This window comes from Oenanthe melanoleuca, chromosome 15, assembly GCF_029582105.1.
Source record: "Oenanthe melanoleuca isolate GR-GAL-2019-014 chromosome 15, OMel1.0, whole genome shotgun sequence".
Classification (NCBI taxonomy): domain Eukaryota; kingdom Metazoa; phylum Chordata; class Aves; order Passeriformes; family Muscicapidae; genus Oenanthe; species Oenanthe melanoleuca.
The window spans coordinates 6,914,240-6,940,219 of NC_079349.1; the positions used below are offsets into that span (position 1 = coordinate 6,914,240).

General features: G+C 38.1%; 1 protein-coding gene across 2 annotated transcripts; it reads right to left on the reverse strand.

Annotated features, from left to right (window-relative positions):
* Window positions 1–750: 750 nt before the first annotated feature.
* Window positions 751–20,180, reverse strand: DGCR8 (DGCR8 microprocessor complex subunit). Of its 2 annotated transcripts, none has more exons than XM_056503887.1 (14): window positions 20,025–20,180; window positions 13,483–14,482; window positions 12,890–13,052; window positions 11,620–11,762; window positions 10,647–10,929; window positions 8,986–9,183; window positions 8,529–8,630; window positions 7,881–7,979; window positions 7,402–7,484; window positions 6,195–6,295; window positions 5,665–5,771; window positions 5,320–5,447; window positions 4,912–5,025; window positions 751–4,593 (listed from the first exon to the last, which is right to left on the reverse strand). In XM_056503887.1, the coding sequence occupies exons 2-14, from the start codon at window positions 14,203–14,205 to the stop codon at window positions 4,510–4,512; spliced, it is 2,328 nt and encodes a 775-aa protein (XP_056359862.1). In that variant the 5' UTR covers window positions 14,206–14,482; window positions 20,025–20,180; the 3' UTR covers window positions 751–4,509. The 2 variants fall into 2 exon arrangements, with proteins under 2 accessions (XP_056359862.1, XP_056359861.1); XM_056503886.1 differs by lacking the exon at window positions 20,025–20,180 and adding an exon at window positions 14,838–19,754.
* Between the last annotated feature and the right edge of the window lie 5,800 nt (window positions 20,181–25,980).

Genomic DNA, 25,980 nt, shown 5'->3' on the forward strand with positions numbered 1-25,980 from the left:
TTCCTGCCTAGATACATACATGCAAATATCTATATATAAACACACCCAATTCCCAGAGCAGGTCATCTTGCTACAGAGACCTGGATGTACCTGTCATTACTTCATCATGCTCTGCCCTCCTGTCAGACCTAAGCCATGTTTTTTCAGTAAGCAAGTAAAGATTAACCCTTCCATAAATCATTTAATTGCTACATCTTCATTAGGAAATAAAAAAGTCTAATAAAACTGCTACTACACTTTCCACAGTTGAAGTCAGTCTTACTCTCAGACTGCAGCATCACTGACAAGACAATAAAGGCTCAAAGTTTCCTACACCAAACTAGTAAAGCTGAGGTGACTTGGCTCAAGCCAGGCCCTCACCACTGAAAACTGAAAGCCAGAACTGACCTGCACCTTACACTGCACTGCCAGTGCATCCACTGAGGGTGAAGATAAACCTGGCTTGAGAGCTCTACAAGGTGCTCTCCAGTCAGGACTCACTGCAGCCAGAGGCTCAGCAGCTACCATCAATGGACTGCGATCCACACTACAAAACAAACAGCAACACTGTTAGAAGGAGTGACCATCCTAAATCTCAACTTACTTCTAATATCCATTTAATATGGCCTAACAACAACAAAATTCTACTACAGCCATAATCAACCAATGCACTGATCTAATTTCTCTTTAAAAATACATAGAAAACTTGAAGAATAAGACTTCCTTTCTCTAGACATAGCTTAAGCTACCATAATACTGATCACACTGGCACATTTTATAATATCAAACTTTATTGCTCAAAACTAATTGTCTGAAAAATACACATGTAGTACTCAAAGACTGAACACAGAGGATTACATGATTGTGCAGAAAAAAAAAAGCAAGCAGAGGCTCAGTGAAAATGAGGCTTTATAGTTGTACCAATTCAGTACTGGCACCAAGCAACTGCACCCAACACAACTCAAACAGCAACCATTGTTACCTGCTGGGGCAATAAGGATGAACCTTGTTTTGTTTTCCCGTGTTCTCAGATACACATTGAAATACTGTCACTGATAATTTTATTTGGTTAATAACAGCATGGCTTCTTGCACTTCACACTTCTTCCCATGGAAAGCTAGGAGGCTATCACTTCCTCAATTTCACTCCAGAACCAAAGCACAGTTTAGTGAGTTAGTAAGATAATCATGATGCTTTTAAATACTTGGATGTTACAAATATATTTGTATAAAGCCTAACAGCATCACAGGAGAATGGAAGTTTCCATACAACAGTTAAGTTTATGCATAATAATCTTTCCAAAGTTTTGAGTACCCAAGTAATTCAGTTTTGTCTAATAAATATGTTAAAAAAAGCTGATGACTGGTGTTTCAGTAGGTAGCATTTGACTAGTCACTGGAAGTCACAGTAAATTTTCTCTCAGTACCATGAAGATTTGAATGCACACAAATTTAATCCTTAAAGTCAAGATACCACACTTTTGTTGAGAAGCACATAATATGCAAAGCAAAAACTGTCTAATCCCCAAAGGATGGAACAGTTCTTAAAAATACACTCCATCCCTACAAAAATACCCATCTTCCCCTGGATATAGAAGGGATAAATAACAAGTATCAGTGACAAAAGCAGCGGTTTTATGCATTCATACAATCAGATCTAAACCTTTACAGCCGATTACCTAGAAAACACACAAGAGTTACAAGACAAGTTTAGGATACATCTTGTACCACATTGTAAGTGTTCATGCAGAAGCTGAAGTTAATGCAATGATCTATCCTCTATCACAGCAGCTCGTGCTTATGTGCAAATGCAAGACTGTTACACTCCAAACAATAGTAAACATTAAAACACAAGAATACTTCACAATGACATAAACAGCAGTTATGTTGTTTGTTCCAGCAGTTATTGCGCTATTTTCTGGACATCTCTCCAGTTAAAGGCTGCAGCAAGGTCTAATACCATCTTTTTATGTTTGTTTAGAATGCATAATATACGTTCTAGGCTTTGGTTCACAATGAAATCTCGATGTTTTAATTAAGGGCAATGGTCACCTTCTGATTCTGATAGTGGCAGACTGAGGTAATACAGCAATCCTCTTAAAATTAATGAAAACAAATTGGTAAGTGAGGCATCTATGGGTATTCTGCAGGTGACCTGCAAATACATTGACATTCTGATTTCAGAAAAATAAAAAGATCTACAAGGGTGATTTGTCTTTTACAGTGCCATCCAAGTACAGATTTTTCTGCTGAAAACACAAGCTAAAATAAAACCTAAGAGTAATACATTTAGGCATAGAAGATAAAAGCCCTGTCTTTATGAAAACAGAAAAGTCCCAATAGAAACAATGAAAAGAGACAAACAGCAATCACTGCTTGTCACTACTGCACCAATATCATATACCCTTCAAAAGATGGAGATTTATTAAAGCTATACAAAAAAAAGCAGAGGCAGTGTTTTTTGTATTTTTTTTTTTTTTTTTTAGACAGGCCACTTCTTTAAATAATAGTTTATGTATTGTCTTCCAACTACCCGTATCCTGTTGTAACAGGATTACAACTCATGGAACTAAAAAGCTAAATATAATAAAAAAATGGGTGGATTCATATTTGCAGAGACCTCCAAGCGCATCATTTAAACACAGAAACAGGTTAAGACTCCATGACTACTCCTGTTTAACCTCAAACATTATATGCAACACATTAGAGAACATGAGTTTGAAATACAAATTAAAACCCACATATTTCCAAAGTAACGTCATGTTAAAAGGAGGTCTTACAATACTGATGCCAACATTTTTAAAATCCAGTAGGCACTAAATTCAATATACTGCAGCACTCTCTATGTAACATGGTAAATTAAAAAACAAAGCCACACAAAAATCAGAATAAAACCAAAAAAGAAAAAAAAAAAGAAAAAAAACCCAAAAACAAACCCAAACCCTCAAGTCCCCAGATACCTGTTAATATAAGTACCAGGAGCTGCAGCAGGTACAGAGAACTGACCTTTCATTCCCAACAGGAGCAGGAGGAGTGTAAAATTGGAGCAGTGCAGCTCCTGGATAAATCACTGCAGCTCTGCCACCAGCTTGGCTTTCGCTCTCTTGTTCAAGACCAAACCAAAAAATGGTTGCAAGAGAAGAGTTCCTGCAGTCCTGCAGTGAACCCCGTGTGAAGAATGAAACCATGAAGCAGAGCTTTCACACAGCCACACTATTTCTTCTGTGCTTGGCTTAATAAAGCCTCAGATGACACAGTGAGTACTGCCTGTTTGCCAGGATTGTATTTTAGAGTAGTTGCATATTTGTCATTTTCTTTTTTGAGTATAACCGGTTATGGTCTCATTCTACCTATTACTCTATGTCATATTCCAAATCTACATTCTAATTTTCATTCCAGAAATTACACACTTTCTTTAAAAACTAAAAATGCAATTAAAAAAGTAAAAACAAAAACTACTTAAAAAACCCCTAAATTGCTGCAGTCAGACTTAAGGTCTGTGTTGATTTTTTTTCTGAAGTCTATACTTTTATGGTACAAATTAAGACTTAGCTGATCAAGTCAGATGCAATCTGACACCAAACAAATGAGAAATTGTTTTATTGCTGGGAAAAGGGAGTGGAAAGTCATTGGCAAAATACTTTCAGACTATCAACCATCATTAGCTGCATTTTGGCTCCAAGCTTTGAAACAGCCTTTAAAATTACAGTTTTTATTTTTATCATAAGTGGGGCCATATTTTCCCTGTTCAACTGATCTGTAAACAAACACAGGCTCTTTTCACTTAAAATAAACACCAGTAATTTTGAATTTCCAACCTGTTACTCTTAACACTACCAGGTATTCTTGTTCAAGTAGTAACAAAACCTGCATCCTCTAATCTCAAATAACTAAGCCTGGCAGGAGACAAGAAACAAAACAAAAAGAAATGGCGTTACTGGCCTAATCCTATGGCATTAGAAACATTGCTCATCACTTTCCTGTATTTGTCACCAAAGTGTCTTATCAGTGCATATTATTATGTGCTGAAATGCAACAAAACTTTTCACAAAAATAGTTTCAGGCATGTTCATACAAGAAGATGTACATATATTTCTTTTATATATACATATATATGAACGTGTATATATATATATCTAATATCAGCTCAACCTGTACAGAGATATTCTGTATTTCATACTTAAAATACATCCATTTCAAACAACATGGATGGCATTCCAGGAGAAAGTGCTTGATTGGTTTTATCCTGTGTGAACATGCCTGTCCTCTGTGCATTTGCCCCAGTAGAGATCTTTATGATCAATTCATTAAACACACATATCTCAGAGGTAATAAACAAGAAAAAAAAACCCAAAGAAAAAGAAACCAGGAAAAAGTAATATTGCCCTGATGATGCAAAAAGAACAATGCATAACTGAAGCAGCTTGGATTTTAAAAGTTATCTTGCATTCTGCAGCAAACAATTTTTAAATAATTGTTGAAAATCTAGTTCCTCCATTTGTGTTATTGCTCCCACTTGCATGTTTTCTCATTAAACATCAACAGTACAGAGAGGTTCACTACCAGGTTGAGCTGATTCCACTACTGTCATCTTGGGTTTCTTTCGGGTTTCCTCCTAAAAAATACAAAACAACACACAGAGTCATGAAGAGAACAGAATCATGAAACAGATAAAATTCTGAACTACTGTAGCCAAACTTGTGTCAGTTGTTGCAAGAGGCTAACTAGGACTAATATTAAAAATATATGTACGAAGTAGGTACAATCAAGTTATAAGCCAGTTTAAAAGACAGGATGACAATCTCCCCAGAATCAAATCAAATTCCGAAGAACTGTATTTCCATAAAATACAGTTTAAAATAAGCACTGATCATTGGTTCATGTGGCCCGTGACATTCATGCTGTTTGTAAATACAGGAGAACATATACTCACTCTCTCCTGTGCCAGTTTTTTCATTTCTTCCTGTAGCTTGTTCAGGATGTGCAGATTTGGCTTGTTCTTTTTGGCATACTGCTGAAGTTCTATCACACTTCTATCGGAGGTTTCCTATTCAACAGAATCATAAAAGCCACAACTGATCAACTTGTTTTATGAAAAAAATAATGTACATGGAGCTAAGTTTAGTCTGTTGTATTTCCGCAGTTTAGTCTGGTTTACTTCCTATTTACTTCCATGGGTTAATTAAACAGGCTCTTTAATTTTGACATGGGAGATGCAAGATTAACACAATTATTACTGTCAATGAAATCCAGGCACATTAAAATTTTGTTGCAACTTAATTTACAAATCCAGAAAACTCCAGTCACAGGGTAGGTTATACTCAAACAAAAGCCTGCTCACCTGTTTAACCAGCTTGCTATTCTCTCTGCCATACATTCGCAAGAGAGAGCCCCAATTTTTCACATGTGGATGCAGTAGCTGAAGGATTTTCTGAGAAGCCAGTTGCTTCCCCACTCTTTTATTTTTGCCTGTAAAAATAACCGTGGAAGTGTGTCAATACCAGCACATTATGTAATGGTAGCTACAAATATTCACTTGAGTTACTCAAAACCAGGATAGCAGAGAAGAGCAGGACAAGCACACATAAGGCTCAGTGGCTGAACAAGCACCCTCAGAATGGACAGCAAAGGAGAACAGGAAGAGAGGACGAGGAGATTCAGAGGTCACACCAATTATTGTACTTACACCAGCCTCGCACTGTGTGCTTGCCACAAGTCATGACATATTCACTCTTCTGATTTTTCCCAGGAATCACTTCAAACTTTATAGATGTATCACCCATTCCGTGGTTTCTTAAGCACAAACACAATCAAGATCACATACTAAGTAAAACTACGAACAAGTGAAGTGGTAGTAGTTATCATCTTGGACAGTCATGCAATGAAACCAGATATATTAATAATAAATGTCAAGACATTAATTAACAAAGATTTTTCTAGATCAGTAACTTGAGTAAAGTGAAAAAGCAACCCTGTATGAGAGAAAACAAAATACATCTGCCCAACAACTCCATCCTGAGCTCCAAAGAGGCACCAGCACCAAACAGGAATTAAAGAGGACTCGGCACTAAGCAGGTGGGCCCCCACCATGCTTCTTGCAGGCCCAGGGAGCTCAGCAGCTCAGAAAGGGTCACTGGCAAACAGAAGCAACAAGCAAACAGCAGCTCCTGAGCCAACACCTCCCACCACACTCAGGTCCTCATGCTGCAGCCTTACCTTTTAAGGCACTCATGGAGAATCTGATATGGAGATAAGAGTCCAGCTTTACTGGTGAGTTCATATACCCGTGAGTCCTCAATACTGATATGGTTAAAATACTGCAAAGGAATTGAAAATGGTTATTGTGCTTTGTGCAAATAAAACCCTAATATTGTCCTTAACCCTAATTTCTCCTTTGCTACAATAAACCAATTCTCTTGCACTATACTCAGTAATTTAAAAAGTGTTTTTAAATCCATAATGGGTTAAAACCAACAACGTTAAAACTGTCTTACCTAATCAAACATTTGCAGACAGAAATTTTAACCACAATCTTACATTATTCAATATGTACATAAAAATGACAATGCTATAAATTCCTTATCATAATTTCTTCCTCAAGACAACGTTATTTTAACTAATTATGATATACTATTTACCAAAATGCTGTGGTTTAATAAAAGAGAACAGAACAGCTACTGGTACATTTGATATTTTACTTTCAAAGAACAAAAAAAATTGTCTGCATTTCTTAATGACCATTTCAGAACTGCAGGGCTAGCAATACAGTTCTAAGTTAAAGCAAAGGTAAAAACAACTCCTTCTGTATCTTACTTAATTTTAGAAAACATCTTTTCAGGCTGATTGCTGATTTTTCCTTTACTCCTTACTGATGCTATCACTGATCAATGAACTATTTAATTCTCCCAGTACCTGAAAATATAGCACAACACTCCTCTTTAAAGAAATTTTTCATTTGATATTACTCAAAAACCTTAGTCACTGCCTAAACTATGGGATTTCTATGTGGTAATAAAACCTGTCTCAGAAGCCTGAGCAATTTTCCTTCTTACTTGGTGTCCTAAGATGATCACACAAAACCAAACAGCACTTAGCTCTTATCACTTCCTAACATCAACCAGAGGATTCTGGAAGGCAGGGTAGTACAGGCAGCCTGGTGCCTTGGAACATCTCAGGTGTTTATTAAGTGACCATTGATCAATAAAGAACCAGTTCTCTGCATCAGAGCACATTTTCTTGTCTTTTTTGGTAGAAAAAAAAAGTATTTTCTTTCCCCTAAGTCTTGCTCTAAATGGAGGATTTTATACTACTATTTGACTGAGAAAACAATCTTACTAACTTTCAGTAAGATTTCTGATATTAAATGTGCAATGTTTTAAAAACAAACTCAAGTGATGCCAGCCAGGAAGCACGAGCTCAGTACCTCAAGTTCTTGACTGTCTTTGGGCTTCTCCTCAGAGGTCTGTTTAACAAAGTCAGGAATAAGGATTTCCAGTGTAGCTCGAGCTGCAGAAAGTGATTAAACATCTCAATTAGGTTTACTTTAAAGAACAACATCTTCTCTAGAAATTGTCAGGCATTTTCTTTTGGTAAGAAATTTATTTACTTACTTTTCAAGGGAAAAAAATTCTACTAGCTCAGCTTAATAATTAAAGCCTCATAATTAATTAAAATAAGAAGAAACTACTTTATAAAAGTGCCTACAAAAGGAAAAGTATTCCAGACTCATTTTAGAAGTGACACAGAGCCTTTAAGACATAAAATTAAAGTCTCATTATCATCCCCTACTTCTTACAGCTAAACCCATGTACTGAATCACCATGACCCTCAGAACCCCAGAATGGTACAAAAAGCAAACAGAAACAATTCAGCAGTGGGTACTGAGAAAGAAAAAAATGTTACCAGCTTTATTCTTGGCAAGTTTTTTGCTGCTGGCAGTTCCTGCCCCATAAGTTACTCCATCTATAATCACTGAGGCTCCAAAAGGTTCACTTGGGTTCTCTGGAAATGGAGGAGGAAAGAAAAGAAAACTTTTGGAACTTCTGACATACGTGAAATATCACCACTACCAAGGTTTGTATTCAGCTCAAGAGGGATGAAAATAGTTTCCTCTTCATAAAGACTGAAAAATTGTTTGACTAACAGAGTTTTCCATTAACAGACTTTGACCATATACTTCCTTCTTCCAAATAAAGAACTTAAGATATTTTAAGAGACCACTGGCAATCTGCCAGAACTCAAATATTAATTCCAAATTTTTTCATCATGGTGTGAATACAAGAGCTACACATTCTGATACTGAAATTTCAGTTGTATTATGTAGCACATATACAGGAATAGCATAATTCTGAATAAGGTACCCTCAAAAAAATAAAACAAACCCTAAATGAACAGGAAAAACAAGAATTAATGGAAACATACATTTTACTACTTAGGGGAAAAAACACAATATTAAAATTATTCCAGTTATATTTTTCATATATGCAACATTTCTTGATTCTTGATTAAGCCTCAAGACCAGAACAGAATTGTTTAAGGAAACAGACTTACCACATTCAAAGAAATTGTAAACAGGGCGAACCTTTAGGACTCGCTGCATATATTCATGCAAGATGCAAACTTCAGACTTCCCATTGGGATTAATGACAAACTCTGTAAAAAAGACAAGGGAAAACACTCATTAGTTCCAGTTTTTGAAAGAATTTCTGTTACAAACAAATCAATACTAAGCAACACTCAATAGTAACAAGAGCTGAAGATAGTCATTACTTACCAGGACTGCAACCTTAAGTAAAAATATTTTTGTTTAGAAATTAGTCTTTTGAACAGGAAGTATACTTCAACAATATTTTTCCTTTCCTATGTAATATATGATGGCTCAAAGAACACAGAATACTGGATCAGGAATTAAAGGGACTTATTACAGGATTTTTTTTGTTTTCAGGCAATCTTAGAGCTGTATTAGTCTTCACCACAGCCTATGTGAGCTCCAGCTAGATCAGCTAACCTTTCTTTATGGGTGCATCCTGCACAGACAGGGTGATGAGTTTCTGGTTGGCAGGCAGGATGGGCCGCTCGGACTCTGCCTGCTTGCGCTTCATCTCCCGGTTGAACTGGCGGCGCTCGGCCCAGGTCCGGAATTTTTTTACAGTCACTTGCTCGAAGTCAAAACGCTTTTCAAGGTAGCGCCTAAAATCTTCCAGATCTGAGAAATACAACCGAGTTACTCTCTCTGCTTCCCCACTGAACAAGCATTAAACTCTATGTCCACTGTTTAAACATGCTGTAATTATTTTCTTAGACTAGAAGCAAAAGGTTAAGATGCTGTTTGGGACTAACAGAAGTAATTTTAAGTTTTCCCGTTCCAGGATCAAATGCAAAATGTTTGAGCAAACCAAAAAACAAAACAAAACATTTTATTTCATCACTTGATGATTTTACTAATCTCTAACCAGCATTAATACCCAACACAATTTGCAACAAAACACCAGTAATTGCTTTGCTTCAACACCTAATCACTTTCCCTTTACCTGAAGCAAGGTAAACAGCAAAAGTACAGTAGTTGTGCTTTCAGCCTCAGTTCCCTGAAGTCAATCCCAACTGTTGCTGCCTACTTATTATGCAGTGTTCCATGAAACACTGCACAGTGATGGTCCATGAAATCCTTGGGTATCTGCAGCCTCTGTGCAGAATTTAATTAATTAAATTCACATACAGAGTTCTAAAAGATTGCCCCCTTGTAGTACAGCTGCTTCTCCTTTATAAGACAGTCGGCAAATATAATCAGCAAAAATACAGAGTAGCATCCACAGATGTAAACAAACAAAAGCAAGCTGCTGGTATTGTTTCCTTCCACAAGGAATTCCAAATGCAAGTCATGCTTATACTTGATCACTCAGTATCTTTTTCAGTAATACAAAATAGATCCTATTTAAACAGAGAGATAGACAGGTGAACTTCATGTAGAAAAGTAAGTGCTTATTTGCTTTAATTTTGCTGCTAAATATTGATTATTTGGGTTTTTTTTTTAATATCTTTTGGCGTGGTTTCTGGACTGAACATGACACACATAATGACAAGGACAAGTATTATGTCTGAGGATTACAAAGACAAATGGCAGCCTATGACTCATACCAATATTCTGAGCAGCAGCAATTTACATGGATGGGATTCTCAGGTATGCAGATGTGATAAGCAACACATGAGCTTCCTCTCTGAGTTCATCTCCGTTAGGTGGTGACTTGGGCACGATGTTTTTAGACTACTTTTTGTGTAGAGACTATCAGATTTGTATAAATAAAGTAATGAAGCATCACACCCCTCTGCATGAGTGCAATTGTATTTGCATGACTTCGTCTGCTAGATTTGTGCTAACACAAAAAAAAAGGAGATCATCCTGAAAATAGATGTAGCCCAGCCAATACAGAGTGCGCACAGAAAAGCCTACTTGAAGTCACGCGAACACATTTGACAACAACAAATATACACACTGATTCTTCCATAAAGGCTACAGGACTAAACTACCAAAACGTCCATTTTTGTGTAAAACTTTTCCATGTGGACAACCAGGCCTTCAGGAAGGATTATAATTCAGTAGCCAAGTCTGGAATAAAAGTTTCCAAATACCATTACCTCAAATCAGGAGAGGACTCCACTTCCCATACATACCTACAGATTCATCTTTACATACTTCAACTTTGGCCTTAACTTGTCCCAAAGCTCCTTGTGCTGCATCTCCCCCAGAGGGGTCTTTGTCATCTAAAGGTCCAGAATCAGCAGCAGTGGAATCTGGTTCTTCTGTCTGGCAGTCCAGTTCAGAGGATTTATCTAGATGCTTTACAGGTGATACTTCCCCATTTGGGGTTATGTCATTGTTTTGCTCCCTTTCCTCATTTTCCTTCATTTTTTTGTAATGAAAGCAGGGAATGCTACTAAGGGGAGGATCATGTTTCTGCAAATGTAAAATAATACAGAAGGTTTCAGTATCTCAAGGTCACCAAAAGCAAAACTCAAACCCAAAAGATGCAAGCAAGATGAAAGTTATCTGTACCCAGCCTAGGCTCAAGCTTCTCTTTTATCAGCAAAGTCATTCTACTCAAGGGCTGAGTAGGGCCACTCTGGGGCACCTTCACACTATGTGACACTGACACAAACCTGCTGGCTTAGCTCCAGACTACAATCGGTTCAGCTACACTTCATGCTTTCATCAAATCCATTGAGTTTTTCTGAGACATAAGCCCATGGCACTAAATCCCATTTCTGGATTTCTTGGGTTCATGAATGTCATATCCTTACTTCTGCAAATATGGACCATAAGCCACAGTTCAGACTAATTTACAGCTACAAATAAATGATCCCTAGATGTGTTTCATGGTGCAATAAACCTCCAATTTTGCAGCCATACCAGAAAAGTGAAGGCACCAAGCAAGATAATCTCATTCACTTTAACTGCCCAAACAGAAAAACAAAGCACCTAAGAAAAATCGTATCAGATTTTCAGACATAAAAGAATTTCTTTTTCAAGGATCTTAACTCAAACACTGGAAACAAGCCTGCCAAAGCAGAAAAACAGTCAACTGCTTGCAGGAACGTACCTAACTTTTTAATCCTAGTAAATATTTAAGTAATTGACAGCTCTCACCCTTATGCTTCCTGTTCCCAAAAAATAAGGTCTAGACCAGGTAACAACTCTAGATTCTCTGTGCAGATATACAGGAATGCCCGAGTTATGGAATGTCATGATCCATCCATCTGGCAAAGGTTCTGTAGGAGGGCGGCCACGACCTTTAAAGCAAATAATGGCTTTAAGCTTGGAAGACTGCTTAGAAGATTAGAAATAAAATTCAGGTTTTTATTTATTGTTTCTCTGTTCTAAAGAATAAAACGGCACTGAAACAAGATTATAAATGTTTTGTAGAGAGATGCTGTTTTAGTAACAAGGTATGTGTCTCTAACCCAGACTAAATCCTACAAAATTATAGATTCCATGACATTCTCAACTAAAGGCAATAGTAGCAATGTAATTTTTATATAGACTGATTTGTTAGTTTCATCACTGAATTCTCTTTAATCTTTTTATACTTATCACAAGCATCACTGGAAAGTATTTACTGGAAAAGTTGTATTTCCTTCAGAAATAACTTCATTTTTGGATAAAAAAATTTTCATTTGACACTCCGGAATAAATTTGCATTGAAACACCACCAGATTCACAGACCCCAAGCAGCCAGCAAAGAGCTCATCTCTAAGTCAAGATCTCATGTCTCACTAAATGACAAATCTGAGACTATTGATTTTTGCTGGAAGCTTCCTGGCAATCCCGTTACCATATAAAGTTAAAAAAATTATTTGGTTTTTTATTTCAGAATACAGCAAAGCTGTAAAATGTGTGACTTTAAATTTTAATTCTAATCCAGAATATTCTCCATTACATTCTTCTGGATGGGTTCTTAGTTCTTCTTTATTATTAGCTTCTAATGCAATGAAATCAGATAAATATAAGTCACTGACTTTTCTAGTAAATATTTTCAACCCAGATTGCATTTGCAGAGACCTCACATGGGGCAATTTCAGCAACAGAAGTTATGTAACTGAAGCAGGAAAAAGGCCAGAATGTCCAGAGACAAAAACCCTACTTCACCTCCCCACCGAGGTAACATTCTTCATTATTTTACGTAAATCCACACACTAAGATATATTCTTATTACATACAACAGATCAAAAACAAAAATCAACTTCACTGTTCAAGAACGTGAAAAACAATATTCCACAGCCTCCCAACAATAAAATTATCCAACGCATTAATGATTTCACAGGAATTGCTGTCCCACACTTCACTTGTTGATGTACTCTTGCTCTACAGAGAAGAGCCATACACAGGACCCACATTTATTAAGTGCACATTAACTTACTCTTCAGTACAGTTTTAATTTTGGTCATCATTGGCTGCACGCTTGTCTCTCCATCAGACTGGTGATCACTTTCACCACCATATTTCTCATTATCTAGTCTCCTTGTTTTGGGTGCTCGAAGACCCTCTTCCAGCAGAGCATCCACATCATTATCAAAGTCATCCTGAAAGAGACTCCATCAGACACTATCCTTCTGCGCCTACCAACCTCCCTTTTCCCTTGCAAAGAGAAAGCAGACATTTTTGATATGCGCTTCCATACAGACAGAAACTAGAAATTTCCAATGATTCCAGTAAAAAGACTGAAAAATAAGAAAAAAAGTTTGTGAGAACTAGAATCTACATGGTAAAATGAATTGCAATTGTGTGTGAAAACTTTTAAATGCTGTTTTTACAGAAAACTACAGAAGCTGCATCACAACTCATAAATTTTACTAAAATAGTTCACAGAGGTTCTCAGCCAAAGCTCTGTCTCTGACAGTTCAGCAATTTTGACTCACGTACTGCACACTTCTAGAATGATTATTTCTTGGCATATTTTTTTCTAGCCACTTGGAAACCTCTTACTCAGAAAAGACATGTGGATTTACTTACCTCATATGAGAAATTCAAGGTTTCTTCATCCACTTTATCTCTTTGAACGATTGCTTTAGATGTGAACCCTCCTCCTTCTTCATCTATTTCCATCAAATTGTCGGTAAAGTCTTCTAGCTCATCCAGAACTGCAAATTCCACTCTCTTTTCCTGATCAATATCATTTTCATCATCCTTCTTGTCATCACTTTCACCCCCTATCCCTACAGCTTTACCATTACTACCACCAAAAGGACAAACATGCAAATCCCCATTGACATTATTAATACCAAACTCTGTATCTGCCTTATAATCCTGCTCAACTCCAGTGTACAGAACTTTCCTATCTTTGCTTTTGCAGCTTTCTGTAAAGCTAACACTAATCTTCACATCCTTCAGTAACTTAAGATCTGGGGTGAACTTTCGAACTGACGGTGCGTGACGAGCAGTTCTCGGGCTTTGGTCACTACTGTTGGGGTCTATGATAAGACGACTTTTGTAGCAGGCAGATCCCTTTGTGAGCAGCTGTGTTCTGCAGAGACTGTGCGTGTCCCCAGCAGGGGTATCTGACTGTCCATCACCACCAGAGCCAACGTCCATTACCTCTGCGTCACTGGACGTTTGCAGGGGAGGTGGTGGAGGCTGTTCGTTGGGCGGCAGAGGTGGCCGACAAGTGTGATTCTCCACATTCATTTCTCTTGCAGGTTCTTTAGGGAGGGGTGGTACATTTTCATAGTTCTCCATTTTTAAAACTACTGTTCTTTAAAAAAACACAATGCTTTAATAAATGTTTATCTCTATATTCCTAACATGCATAGGTCCATCAGGATTGGTTTATCATGTTCTATTCAATATGCAACATTGATGATTCAGTTAAGCTGACTACATTGTTCTTTTCATTAATGTAGACAGCTTTCAGAATCACTGTCTCAATTATTGGAAATCACAATGCATTCAGCTTAAATAGCTGAAGACTAAGAGTGCATCTTCAGTGGACAAGCTGGTCTCCTTTTCTTTCAACCTACAAGAGGAAACAAACAAAAAAAAATTGTCACAGAAAAAAAGTGGAAATAGTATCCCAGGCAGAAAGAAAACATGTCACTCCTTCCAGCATAAATTTCAAGTAGAAGAGTGACACTTTTACAGTGAGAAAAGCAGGGTACCCAGATACCATCTTGAATGAGGCTGAAATTAGATCAGTTTTATTGCTTGAGCTGTACACCAGCACAAGAATTTATGAACACAGCTACCTTTATGATTAGCTGACTATCTCTGCTTGGTTAGCAGGCAGGGCACTAAGCATGACAGGCTAAAGACTGCATTTTGGGGAAGTTATCCCATAATCTGAAACAACCTGGTATTTAAGCCATACTTACCCACACAGCAGAAAGGATAATTGGCTTACAGTTTAAGACAATCTACAAAAACAACAAGAATTTAAAGATTTTAAAGCCATGGTCATGGCTTTTCAAAACTAAAGTTATCAGCTATTTCTAAAATCTCAATTCATTAAAATATCACAGAAAATTACTATCTAGATACCCAGATATTAGACATTTGATCCTGTATTTTGCACTATTACGGAACTATTTATTCATGAAGTCTGAGGAAAACAGGTTCAGATACATAGCATTAAAGTTCAAATAAATTTTGGAAGGTATTTAGAAGCCAATGTTTTAGGGAATTTAACCTGGAAAAAGTATTCAATTCTTCTAGGATATTTTACAAGGGATGGGAAGTGTTTGTTAAAGGTTTATTTTTCACATCAGTTGGTTCTTTCTACCATGTCTATGGCAGCTTCTTCAATTATGCTTTTGTCATCTGTGCAAGACCAAGAGCATTTGAGGAAAAGAAGGATCATTTCTTACCTGCTTATTTTGGTTTCTCCAAGTCCCTCCACACCAGCCCAAACCAGGCTCAAATCTTCCTACAAGCTAGAAATGAAGCAACGTCACTGTGCCCCAGGCAGCCAGCTGGCTCAATCTGCTCTGTTCAAAGTATTCCCAGTTAGCAGAGGAAGTCTTCCCAAGAAATCTTAATTTGGAAAGACACTCTAAGATCTCCCATGTTGCTGTGTAACATTGAAGGCAACAGGGCAGAAGGTCTGGGTTGTCATGAGGGACTTAGAGAAACCAAGGGTTAATTCTCTCATGTATCTCTATGCCAGCGCAGGCAGAACAAACCAACAGCATTATCCAAACAACTGGGACAAGGCACAAAGCTGGGCATCAGAAGTTAAAATGAGATCAATTAAAAATCAGCAACATACAGAAGTTACCTACCTGGAAGCTGGAAGAAAGTGTAGTATATAACAGAGGAAACTCTAAGATGGCAACAAACCAAGTTTTACTGGGGCAGCAGAAGAAATAATATTTTGAATTTTCATTTTCACATTTTTCGATTTTTTTTAAAATTGTGTGTGGGGTTTTTAAAACCTACTCAAAATTGTGACACATCCAACATGCTGAGTTTGACATGCATTATAAAATGAAAAAAAGAAAAACTAGTAAGAACTCTAAAATAATCTCATTTTCTCTGATACCAACACATTAATTCTCAGATTGCAAAATGGCTCATTCACCAGTAAGACAAGCAATTCTATATATTTAAATCCATTCTATCCTATAAGATGGTCATACAGTGACCTCAGCAATGAACAATTCCTTCATCTTTCAACAGGTTCTGAAATATACAGTGAATACCCCTAGAAATATATTTGTCTAAAAAATTCTCATCTTTAGATTAGAAAAGAAAAAAAAAAAAAGGGAATGACAAATTATTAAATTCTTCATAGCAAATCATTAGTGTCTTAACTCTGAACAAAATAATCAAAAGTCACAGCATGAGTTCAGTAACTCCTGGAAACTAAATGCCTAAGTCATCTAATTTTTTCATCTTAAACAGTCTTCTAAAAACTCTTGAAAAGAACAAGTAATTCATATAGAAATGGAATACTGAAATCAGAATTCTAAAATTTGAGAGCAAAACCTTCCCTTGCATTCAACATGAAAGACTTATTTTTGACAGGGCTAGGACATCATCGTGAATGCCATTTCCAGATCCCTGATACACATCCTGCTCCTATGCTGAAGTATTTTAACACCACCAATGTCAAAATATAAGAACTTAACCTTTACCTGCCCAGCTTTAGTAGTTCACTGACACACCTGTGCTCTTTGCAGGAAAGATGCCCTGTTACTCTATTCAAGCATGAATAATAATTATACTCCTGTTGTCTTCCCTTTCTTGCTGGCTGTGAAATGATGAATAGCTGAATGATGAACAGCAAATCACTGCCAGGATTGTCTGCTCCTCAGTGCACACACTGGGTCAGGAAAATATTAGACCAAGATGGGTTCAAATGAGCTTTTTCCATTTCTAGCCATAAACTTGCCACATCCCTAGGGTAAGATAACAGTCTGGTAGTGATGCCAAAAAGATTTTTGCTTTTCATAAATTTTTCACATATCTGCAGCTTGTGGACTACTATTATATAGTTATATAGCTCCTTAATTAATTCTACTACTTTTCCTACCCTTTCCCTTAGATTTTAGGTGTTCTGATAAGCTGACCTTCTAAACACATTCATGGAGTACTGTCTTATTTTAAGTAGGGGACCAACAACAAGACAATAAAAAGTGGGCAGGGAACCCTTGGATCAACTCTAAGGGCTGACCCATGGGTGGGTTACTGGGGCAACTGAATCTCCTGTTGGATACTCTAATTAATTAATGTTATAATAGAAATCCAGTGCCAGGTGTGCCCATCACAACCACTCATCTGGAAGCTTCCAAAGAAAGGTGTGTTTTCGACTATTCCAACACTGTTGTAAGGGTTTTTTCTCTCTTTTTGCTTACAGGTAACCATAGCTCAGTTACAGTGGGCTACAATACCTGCCTATCAGCCACAAAAAGCAAGACAGAAGCAGAGGAACACAGGTCCAATTCCCATCTACTTCCCTGCCAGCTGACATTACAAAATGCCCTTTATAACAGGGGCTGGGAAAAAAAGAAACAAATAACAAAGGAACAAAACCACGGAGCTATCAGATATTTGAAAAGTCAGAAGGGAGCAAAGGCAAAAGGATGAGTTAGATGAGCTTGTAGGTTACAAACTGCCAAATGGGCCTTAGGGAACAAAACAGCCACACACAAAAAGGCTCAGCATACTATGTTACATGGCAACATAAGTCAGTTTCCTATTGTCATCCTTCATTAAACTGTCCTGAAGTAACAGATTTTATTCTCCAAGGCTCCACCAAATTCCATTAACAGTTTCCATAAGGACTCCTTCCAAAGGAACAGACCACCACTGGCAGCTGCACCAGGCAGTACAACCACTGAAAATGAGTGCACAGCTCATGCTCTGCAGATCACCAATATATGGAATTTCTGTATTTTTAACTGCTGACTCTTATTTTAGCTGATCATTTTAAAAAGCTTCATGTCATAAAGTAAACTAAACAATACAGATAAGGGGGAGGGAGGACATATAAATGTATGGTAGCAAACTGCAGAAAAAAAAAAAACAAACAAAAAAAACCAACCAAAAAAAAAAACTACTTTGTTTTCACAAGCAGACAGAAAAGGGATGGGAGAGAAATACACAGAGAAAAGGGTATCTTTTTTCAAGGCATTAAAAGACCAAAATCTTAATATTTGTAACCAGCATCCCCAAACTCAAAGAAAAATTCCTTTCAGTTACAGCAGGTCAGCAGTCTAGAAATTGATTTAATAAAGAACATATTTTCTCTACAAATATCTGTAGCTTCAGCAAGGAATAGCATACCACAGGTCCCCTCTTCAAAAAGTCATTTTTGAAAAGAAACTGTGACAGAGACTGCTTACTTCACATTCAGTGGACCCCAAAAGGAAGAGTGGCTCAGAGCAAACTCTCATTTGCTAACCAAATATGAAGTCCTCATCCTCCAGCCCCAAATGGCAACTCAGGTTGCCATTAACCCATAGCAAAGTAATTCCCCACCCACATTCATCCACCTTCTTTTTACTATACTTAGTGTGTCTTTTCAAAACATACAGCTCTAGAAATAAGTTAATTCTAATCATTGCCACTGCTAAAAAAACAAACAAACAAAACCTGAAGAGACTGAATTTATTTTCTTTAAACCAGAACTGGGAGCACCAAAAGAAAATATTCTTTAAGATAACATTACATGATATGAATTCTTCTCAATCAGTTTTAGAGTAGAAAGATTCAGAATTAAACAACCACTTTGTGTAAGTCAGTCATCAAGGACAGTTAAGAAAATGCAGCCAGAGCCCAACAATAACATTATCAGTGGCAAATACAGACAAGGCTCAAGAACTTCTCCAGTTCATAACACTTAATTCAATTTCAGAACGAACAGAGTACATAATTTTAGAAAGCCATTCTCAGAAACAGCAAAACAACAGTTGCTTTTAGAGCTTGAACAGTTTTCTGGCAGGGTTTAGATGGTTTGATTAATTATGTAAGACAAGAAATTGATTTACGTAAGGCGAAAATCAGAGCCTAAGAAGGAGAAAATATATTCTTCCTTTCCCATCATATGTAAGCTTCTTACTTGTAAAGAAAAACAACAAACAGAAGGAACCAAAATCCCTTCTCCTTCTCTAAAAAAGCAAAACAACCCTGATAATCAAAAGGAGCTGCCCAAAAAAACCTAGTGACCCAACTCCTCACTCAGAATTAAAGATAGGAGCCCCTAAGTTTAATTCCCCAAACAGAACAAGCTCTCAAATCACAAAACAAAGATAAAAGATCTAATCCCAAGACCTCAACCTAACGGAATAAAAAAATTGAATGTGTTCACCCCATTCCGGTTTATGGTCGAGCAACGCCTGGATATTCAGGTCTCAGCGGGAAAACAAACTTTGCAGACAAACGCGAAGCCTAAGGAAAGGAGGTACAAAAGAATGAACTGTTTCCAACAAAAAAAAAAAGGCGAAGAAAGTTGGGACAATTAACCGTTCAGAAGGTGAACGAGATAATTTGCTCTTCATAGAAAGAACACATAAAGAAAAAGCCTGAGAGTTACAGAGACATCATATCACCTTCGACGTACCAGAACTAAAAAGTCCCTATATGCCCGCACACACGTCGGTGCCTTTTCCTCCCAACTTCACTCCAGAGCTGAGATACGCTCGTGTCCCCTGTACAATGGGGACAGGAACCCTCCGTGTCCCCCTTTGCCCAGACACACACGGACCCGAGGAACCTCCGGAGCCGACACCCCCATCACCCCAGGAGGGGCCGAGGGTACACACATGGCGTTTCCTTCCCTCCACAATCCTGAACACAAAACACAACACCAGCTGCGAGCGGAGGCCGCTCAGGCCGGGCGCAGGAGAAGCGCCGCACGGCGATACCCATCGGGCCGGGCGGCGGCTCCCAGCGATGGGAGGTCGGTGCCCGGGGAGAGGCGCTCTGGGCTCCGCGCCCGGGGGCCGCTCGGGGCAGGCGGCAGGAGCGCGGCGGGCCCGTTGGCGCCGCGGCCTGTGGAGCGCAGGGGTTGGTATCCGCGCAGGCCCGCCCTGTCCGTCACCCCGCGGGCCCGCACCCACCTGGGCCATCCCCGGCGGCCCCGCCGCGCCTGTGCCGGGGCTGCGGGTGAGGACGAGTCCGGCCGCCTCACGATCGCCGTCCCGCACTCCGCGCCGCCGCCATCTTTAAACGCCTGCGCTGGGGCCCTCCGTTCCCCGCGGGCGGGACCCCGCGCGCGCCGAGCCAATGGCGTCCGCAGCGTCCGCGGTCCCCGATTTGAAATGGCGGCTGCCATTGGCCCGTTCCCCTGGCTGTTCCCCCGCTCCGCCAATAGAGACGCGAGAGACACCCGCCCTCACAGACCCGGGCCATGGCGGGGCGGGCGGGTCCTTTGTGTGGCCCGGGGTGCGCTCGGGCCTTTTCGCCCTGTACGGTCCGCCTAACAAAAGAAGCTGCTTTTCCCTGCAAACGCTGTTTGGTATCTTTAAACAGCAAACCTACAGCATTACTGCTTCAAAACTGATTTACCTAAAAAGGATAAATCAAAGTAGGGCCATTGCTGCTGCTCTATTTACCAAGCAGTTCACAGAACAAATACCAAATCTGACTGCAATGTTTAGACAGGATTCCTAAATGATTATTGAAAATGTCTTATACAATTTATGCAAAATGACTTCTAAAGTGTTAACAAACATTTGCTGGCCTAATTTGCTCTATTATTTTATAATTTATGAGCAATATAGAGCTTTTATTGATAAACTTATTTATAGGGTTGCTTCTTTTGTCCTTCACTGGTTTGAAATCAACATCAGACTCAAAATATTGTGATAATGCATCCTGGTTTCATCACCAACAGTAAGTTTGTGTTTGTTTCATGTGTAACTTCAGGACATGAGAATCTCTTTCCAGTATTTCACTGATCTCATGTCTTTGAGGTCCCCAAATACTGCTATGAAAGACAACTAATATTTTAATAAAACTTAAAAACTTATTCAGAAGACTGCTTTTAGGCCTTTCTATCTTTGTGTTAGTCTCGCTGGACCAACACATCTAATGATATGATAGGGTAATAATTTGGACATAATGTCATGGTACCCATGCCAACACAAAGATCAGGTTACTGAAACTGCTTTAAATCATTGCAAGCTGCCCTCAAAAACTGAACGCCTTTTCTACTAAAACCAGTTTCTAATTTTAATTCCTCATAATAGGCTTTTGCACTCAAGCCATTATTTTAGTGATTTTTAAATTATGACTGCTTTTATTAAGGCTAAAACAAAACACTTCAGAATGCGCATTAAATAAATACTCACAGTTTGCAAAGCAGCCACTCGTCACATTTCAACTGTCAGAGCTGAGGAAAGATCACATAATTAAGTAAATAGCTTGAGTTGATGCTGGCATTTGCTGTGTCAGCAAATTGCTAATACTGGGATAGAAGATTGTCCCTCTCAAAGGGCTTATCAAAATACAAGTATTGTGACTCACTGGCATCCCATTTATGTGACTGTATAAATGAACTATTGCAGAAAGATCACATACTTCAGAAAACAAGTTAAATTGTTAATAGGCACATGAACAGCAGTGATTCAGTTAGGATTGGATGGGACACACATGGATTTTTACATGGAGAATGGAAATGCTTGCTGTGCTTAAAAAATGAAAAAATAACCAGTTTTAGTTTTTCCATTGTGCATTTGTTTAATACTATGTCTTAAACTAACGGTGCAACAGCTGATTCTTTGAGACACTGAAACTACAGGGAAATAGACTTCTAACTTTTTATAAACAAAAGGATAATAATCAATTAACAAAACAATATTTTCATCAAAAAAAATGCTCAAATTGTGCTTAAATTTTTAAACTGAGAAGGTTGATGTGACCTCTGGAGAATTAAATCTGATCTGTCTAATAAGGTGCAAAACTCACCTGAAAATTTTCATCACCTGGACTTCTGATGGAAGACTTGTCAAACATGCCCAAAAATCTTCAGCTTTTGAATTAGAAGTGTACAGGTCCACCTGCATAGTGCAATCAGGATTAACCTGATATCCTGAAGTGTCATTATCAACAAAAAACCAGTTCCTAATGACAAGGAAATTTTCACATACATGATACCAAAGGCAGGATAGAAACACTGCTGTCAACAAAAAATACAGCAATCAAGCCTATAAAGACAAAACTTGGAGCTTCCCAATGAAGTGAACTGGTTGCATTCATCGGAGTGAAAATTAGGTGGAGCCAGTGGCTTTTTCATATTCTTCCTGTGTCAGTAACTGCAGCACATACTGTGCTGTTCCAACAGCAAAAGCTGCTGCAAGACAAGTTTTGCTCAGCCTGCATTACTTTTATTTCAGTAAAGTAAGTTGCACTGCAGCTTTTTACATCTCTTTGGACACTGGTAAACTGGTATTTGCTTGCATTATGTGTCTTTGTCTTTCACTTTTTGCTGCAATCTGTTCTCCTCAATCTAATTTCTGTCAGACATCACAATCATGGAAGGATGTCAAAAGGACCCCATGAGCAATCTCAGATCAGTTCTCGAATGTCCAAAGAGGTGGTTGATTGCTACAAAAAATAATCAAGGTAGGCACATTCTTTGGCTCAACGATACCACAGAATTACTAATCTTGCTCTTGCCATTCACATATTCAACATAAACTAAATTGTGTTGTCTACAGAATCACATATGACTTCTGATTTTCCTGTTGGGAACTCTTCAGCCAAATAGCTCTCCCAAGTTTCAGACTGCTGGCAGAATTTTCCCAATAATGCAGACATTTTCTAAAGACAATATTGCTTAAAGTGGGCTACAATGTCTAAGAGGTCAAATCAAAAGTAACAGCTTTACACTGAAATCTGGAAATCAAAACAAGAAAAAATAAGGCCAAAACCAAGTGACCTTCACATTTGAAACTGGGCTGCACAAGCCACTCAGAAGGAACATTCTGCTCAATTGCCAGTTGCACCTGGGATGGTGCTATCCTACAGTGACTGAGGCTTCCCTTACTTGTTCTTCTTACATAGAACAAACCTATTCCTAGGCTGAAAATCCTGCATTCCTAAATACACTCAATTTATCTAGGGGGAATATTAGAGTAAAAGAAATAATATCTATCTGGAACAGAATAGTAATTTTCATACTTTGCTTTCTATAAGCCCTGTCATCCAAACAGGTCAGAACAGTTTTCTGAAATAGGCAATATTTATCTGCTCTTTATAAACTTAAAATAAAAAAAAAATCTCTGAGGCAGCCTCGTGGCTGTTTGCACATTATGCATCTCCAGCAGTTAAACCACCCCTGCAAGTCAATTTTAATAATTTCACACAGTTGTGGTAGTATTGCACTGACAACTACTTCAGACATTCTGGCTTCTCCCCAGCTGCTGTTGCACGGTAATTTTTCTTGTGAGCCATCATACACTGCAATGTTTGTAACTCAAAACTGTGGTAACAAAGCACACTTGGTTGTACACACTTTGTGTGAACAACTCCTCTCTATAGTGCTGGCAGCATACAGACATGAATCAGGAGCGTAATCTTTGGCTGTCAAAAAAAAGGTGTAGTTGCACTTATATGAGGAAAACCATAAATGTCACTATCTTTACTTTCCCTGAAAGAGAACAAGTAAATTAAAAGCGCAGTTGTGCTGCTAGGATTGTTTTTTATGCAACTGCCATTCTGGGATTGCTTTGCCAGCCTAAACTCATGCACATTACAAGAGAGAACTCAGACTTGACTGGCACAATATATTGCTAAAGAAAACAGAAAAATCTGCAGCTGCCATATTGCAAAGACAGTAATACAACACATCTAGAAGTACAATAGGCCAACATATGAAGATTTATGCAGCATAACAATTTGTGCAGAGAACTTAATCTTCACGTGAGGTGCATTTCAGACAGTTTTGCTCAGGTTAAACCCATTACCTGTTGGAGAACACTTGGTGCATTCCTCAAGCACACTTACCTGCTCTGTTCCATCAGAAACCAGCCTAGATCCAGTGACCTAAGGCTGCCCTGATATGTGAGCCAAGGTACAGTAAACAGGGACTATCAGGAAAAAACACATGTTAAGGGCACTAATCAAACCAGGTGATAATGCAGACCCATCTGAAATTGAGAGGACAGTTAATTCCTCTCTAAATGCCAGTCATTCCAGTGAGACACGAGAAACAGGAGATGGATAGTGCATTTGACTAAGATGTGGCTTTACATAGTTATTCTGAGTAGCTATTGACAGTAGAGATAGTATAGAGAGAGGGGGGAAAAAAAACCCCTAGCTTTCTCATTCACCTTTGTCTTGGAAAAGTATATTCCTTTAACAAAGGCAAAAACCTCAACCATTGAATACTAATTATAATGTTGTACCACAGGAAGACTCTTGGCCCCACATACTTTCCAGTTTATTATTTAATATATCTTAATTAACATCTGAAAAATGATGTGGTTTTCTCCACTGAACAGAAGCAAACAATTTGTTTACCTGACTGGCAAGTTACTGACCAAGGCTGGCTATGTGTGTCAGGTGAGACATGGATGGAAAACACTCCTGCATCACCAGAGGGAAAAGTTCAAAGGCACCCAAGTGCCTTAGCAGGTACTGTCATTCTTGGAGGCCTCAAAAAGAAAAGGATCACAAAACAAAACATCATTGTGTGTTCTCCATTTTCCCCTTCCTTTCTCCATCTTTTGATCTGCATTTAGCTTTCGTTTATTTTTCTCCATTTATCTTTCTAGACACAAAAATTTAATGTGCACCAGCAGAGATACTGCTTTTTTTCTCATTCACATTGTGTATGACTTATACATTGTAATTTTTCAGTTAGTATTATAATATTTATTATTTCTCCCTCATCTGTGATCCTAAATTCAGTGCTTATGTCTTCTGTTTTAAAAGATATGATAAATTTGAGCATGTCAATATTATACTGTTTTTTTGCATTCAGCTTCTATGTTTTTGATCCACAATGTTACAGAGATTATATATATCTATATATATCTGAAATATATTCAACATTTCTTCACTCTGTTCAACTTCACCTGCATTTCCCAGGGTGAGTCATACTGGTGGGTTTATGTAATTCTCACAATTCATGCCTCTCCAGCTTATTGCAGTACTGATTCTATCTTCACCAAGTCAAGACTATTTCCTAGGTCCTCAGAAGCTATCAACAAGACTTCTCTGCAGAAAATGAATCAGATGAAGGACATCAGCCATGTCCTGTTACATCAATCGGAATGAAATAAAACTAACCCCTAATAGCTAATATTCCATATAAATAGGGATGCTCGCTAAGCCAAAAATGTGCATTAAGTTCTACAGGCTAAAATTGAAATGTAAGGTACTTTAATTATTGCCTTATTATTGCTTAGTATTTCATAGAATCATTTAAAAATTACTTATTTCCTTATGATATTATGAAAACCGTGTTCCAAGTCTTATCAATATTTTGTCTTAATTATTTAGTTTGGTGTATTTCCTTTGTAACAATAAACATCAATTAAGCTTTGAACATAGTGAGGACCTCCAAAGGCCCAACTCCTCCTCTGCTCTGCTCAAGTGTGCTTCATTAAGCTACTACAAGGGAGATGAGACAATTCCATCTCCACTGCAGGGGCCAGTAAAGCAGAACATTAATGCAGCCTCTACTCAGTGTAACAGGAAAGTCTCAGGTCTGCCAAAGATCCAGATTTTTTTCCACTTTGAACCTGGATTCCCATTCTCCAGTAGCATTTTGTGAGGCTCCATTTTTCCCTAAGGAAGCATTGATTTTGCTCTTTCCTACCTTTCAAATATTTTCCAATTTCTTACCTGTATAAGACAACCATGCAATAGCACAGAATTAGGAAACACCCACAACACAACATAAAAACCCCAGAAAAAACACAGCACTCTTAAAATGGAATTAAGTATCAGAAGTAGAACTTAAATTACAACTCCTTCATTGTTAATATGGCATTAAAGATTTTACTTCATTGTTTCACACCAAGTTACATGCAAATTAACAAAAATGTGCAAAAATGCACAATCTAC

Excerpts from the sequence above, each read along its gene's own strand:
- DGCR8 (XM_056503887.1), bottom strand. The coding sequence starts at position 14,205 with ATGGAGAACTATGAAAATGTACCACCCCTCCCTAAAGAACCTGCAAGA. Across the intron at positions 8,631-8,985 it reads GGATGCACCCATAAAGAAAG|AGTTTGTCATTAATCCCAAT; the intron begins GTTAGCTGATCT and ends TCTTTTTTACAG. Across the intron at positions 5,026-5,319 it reads ATAGCAAGCTGGTTAAACAG|GAAACCTCCGATAGAAGTGT; the intron begins GTGAGCAGGCTT and ends TCTGTTGAATAG.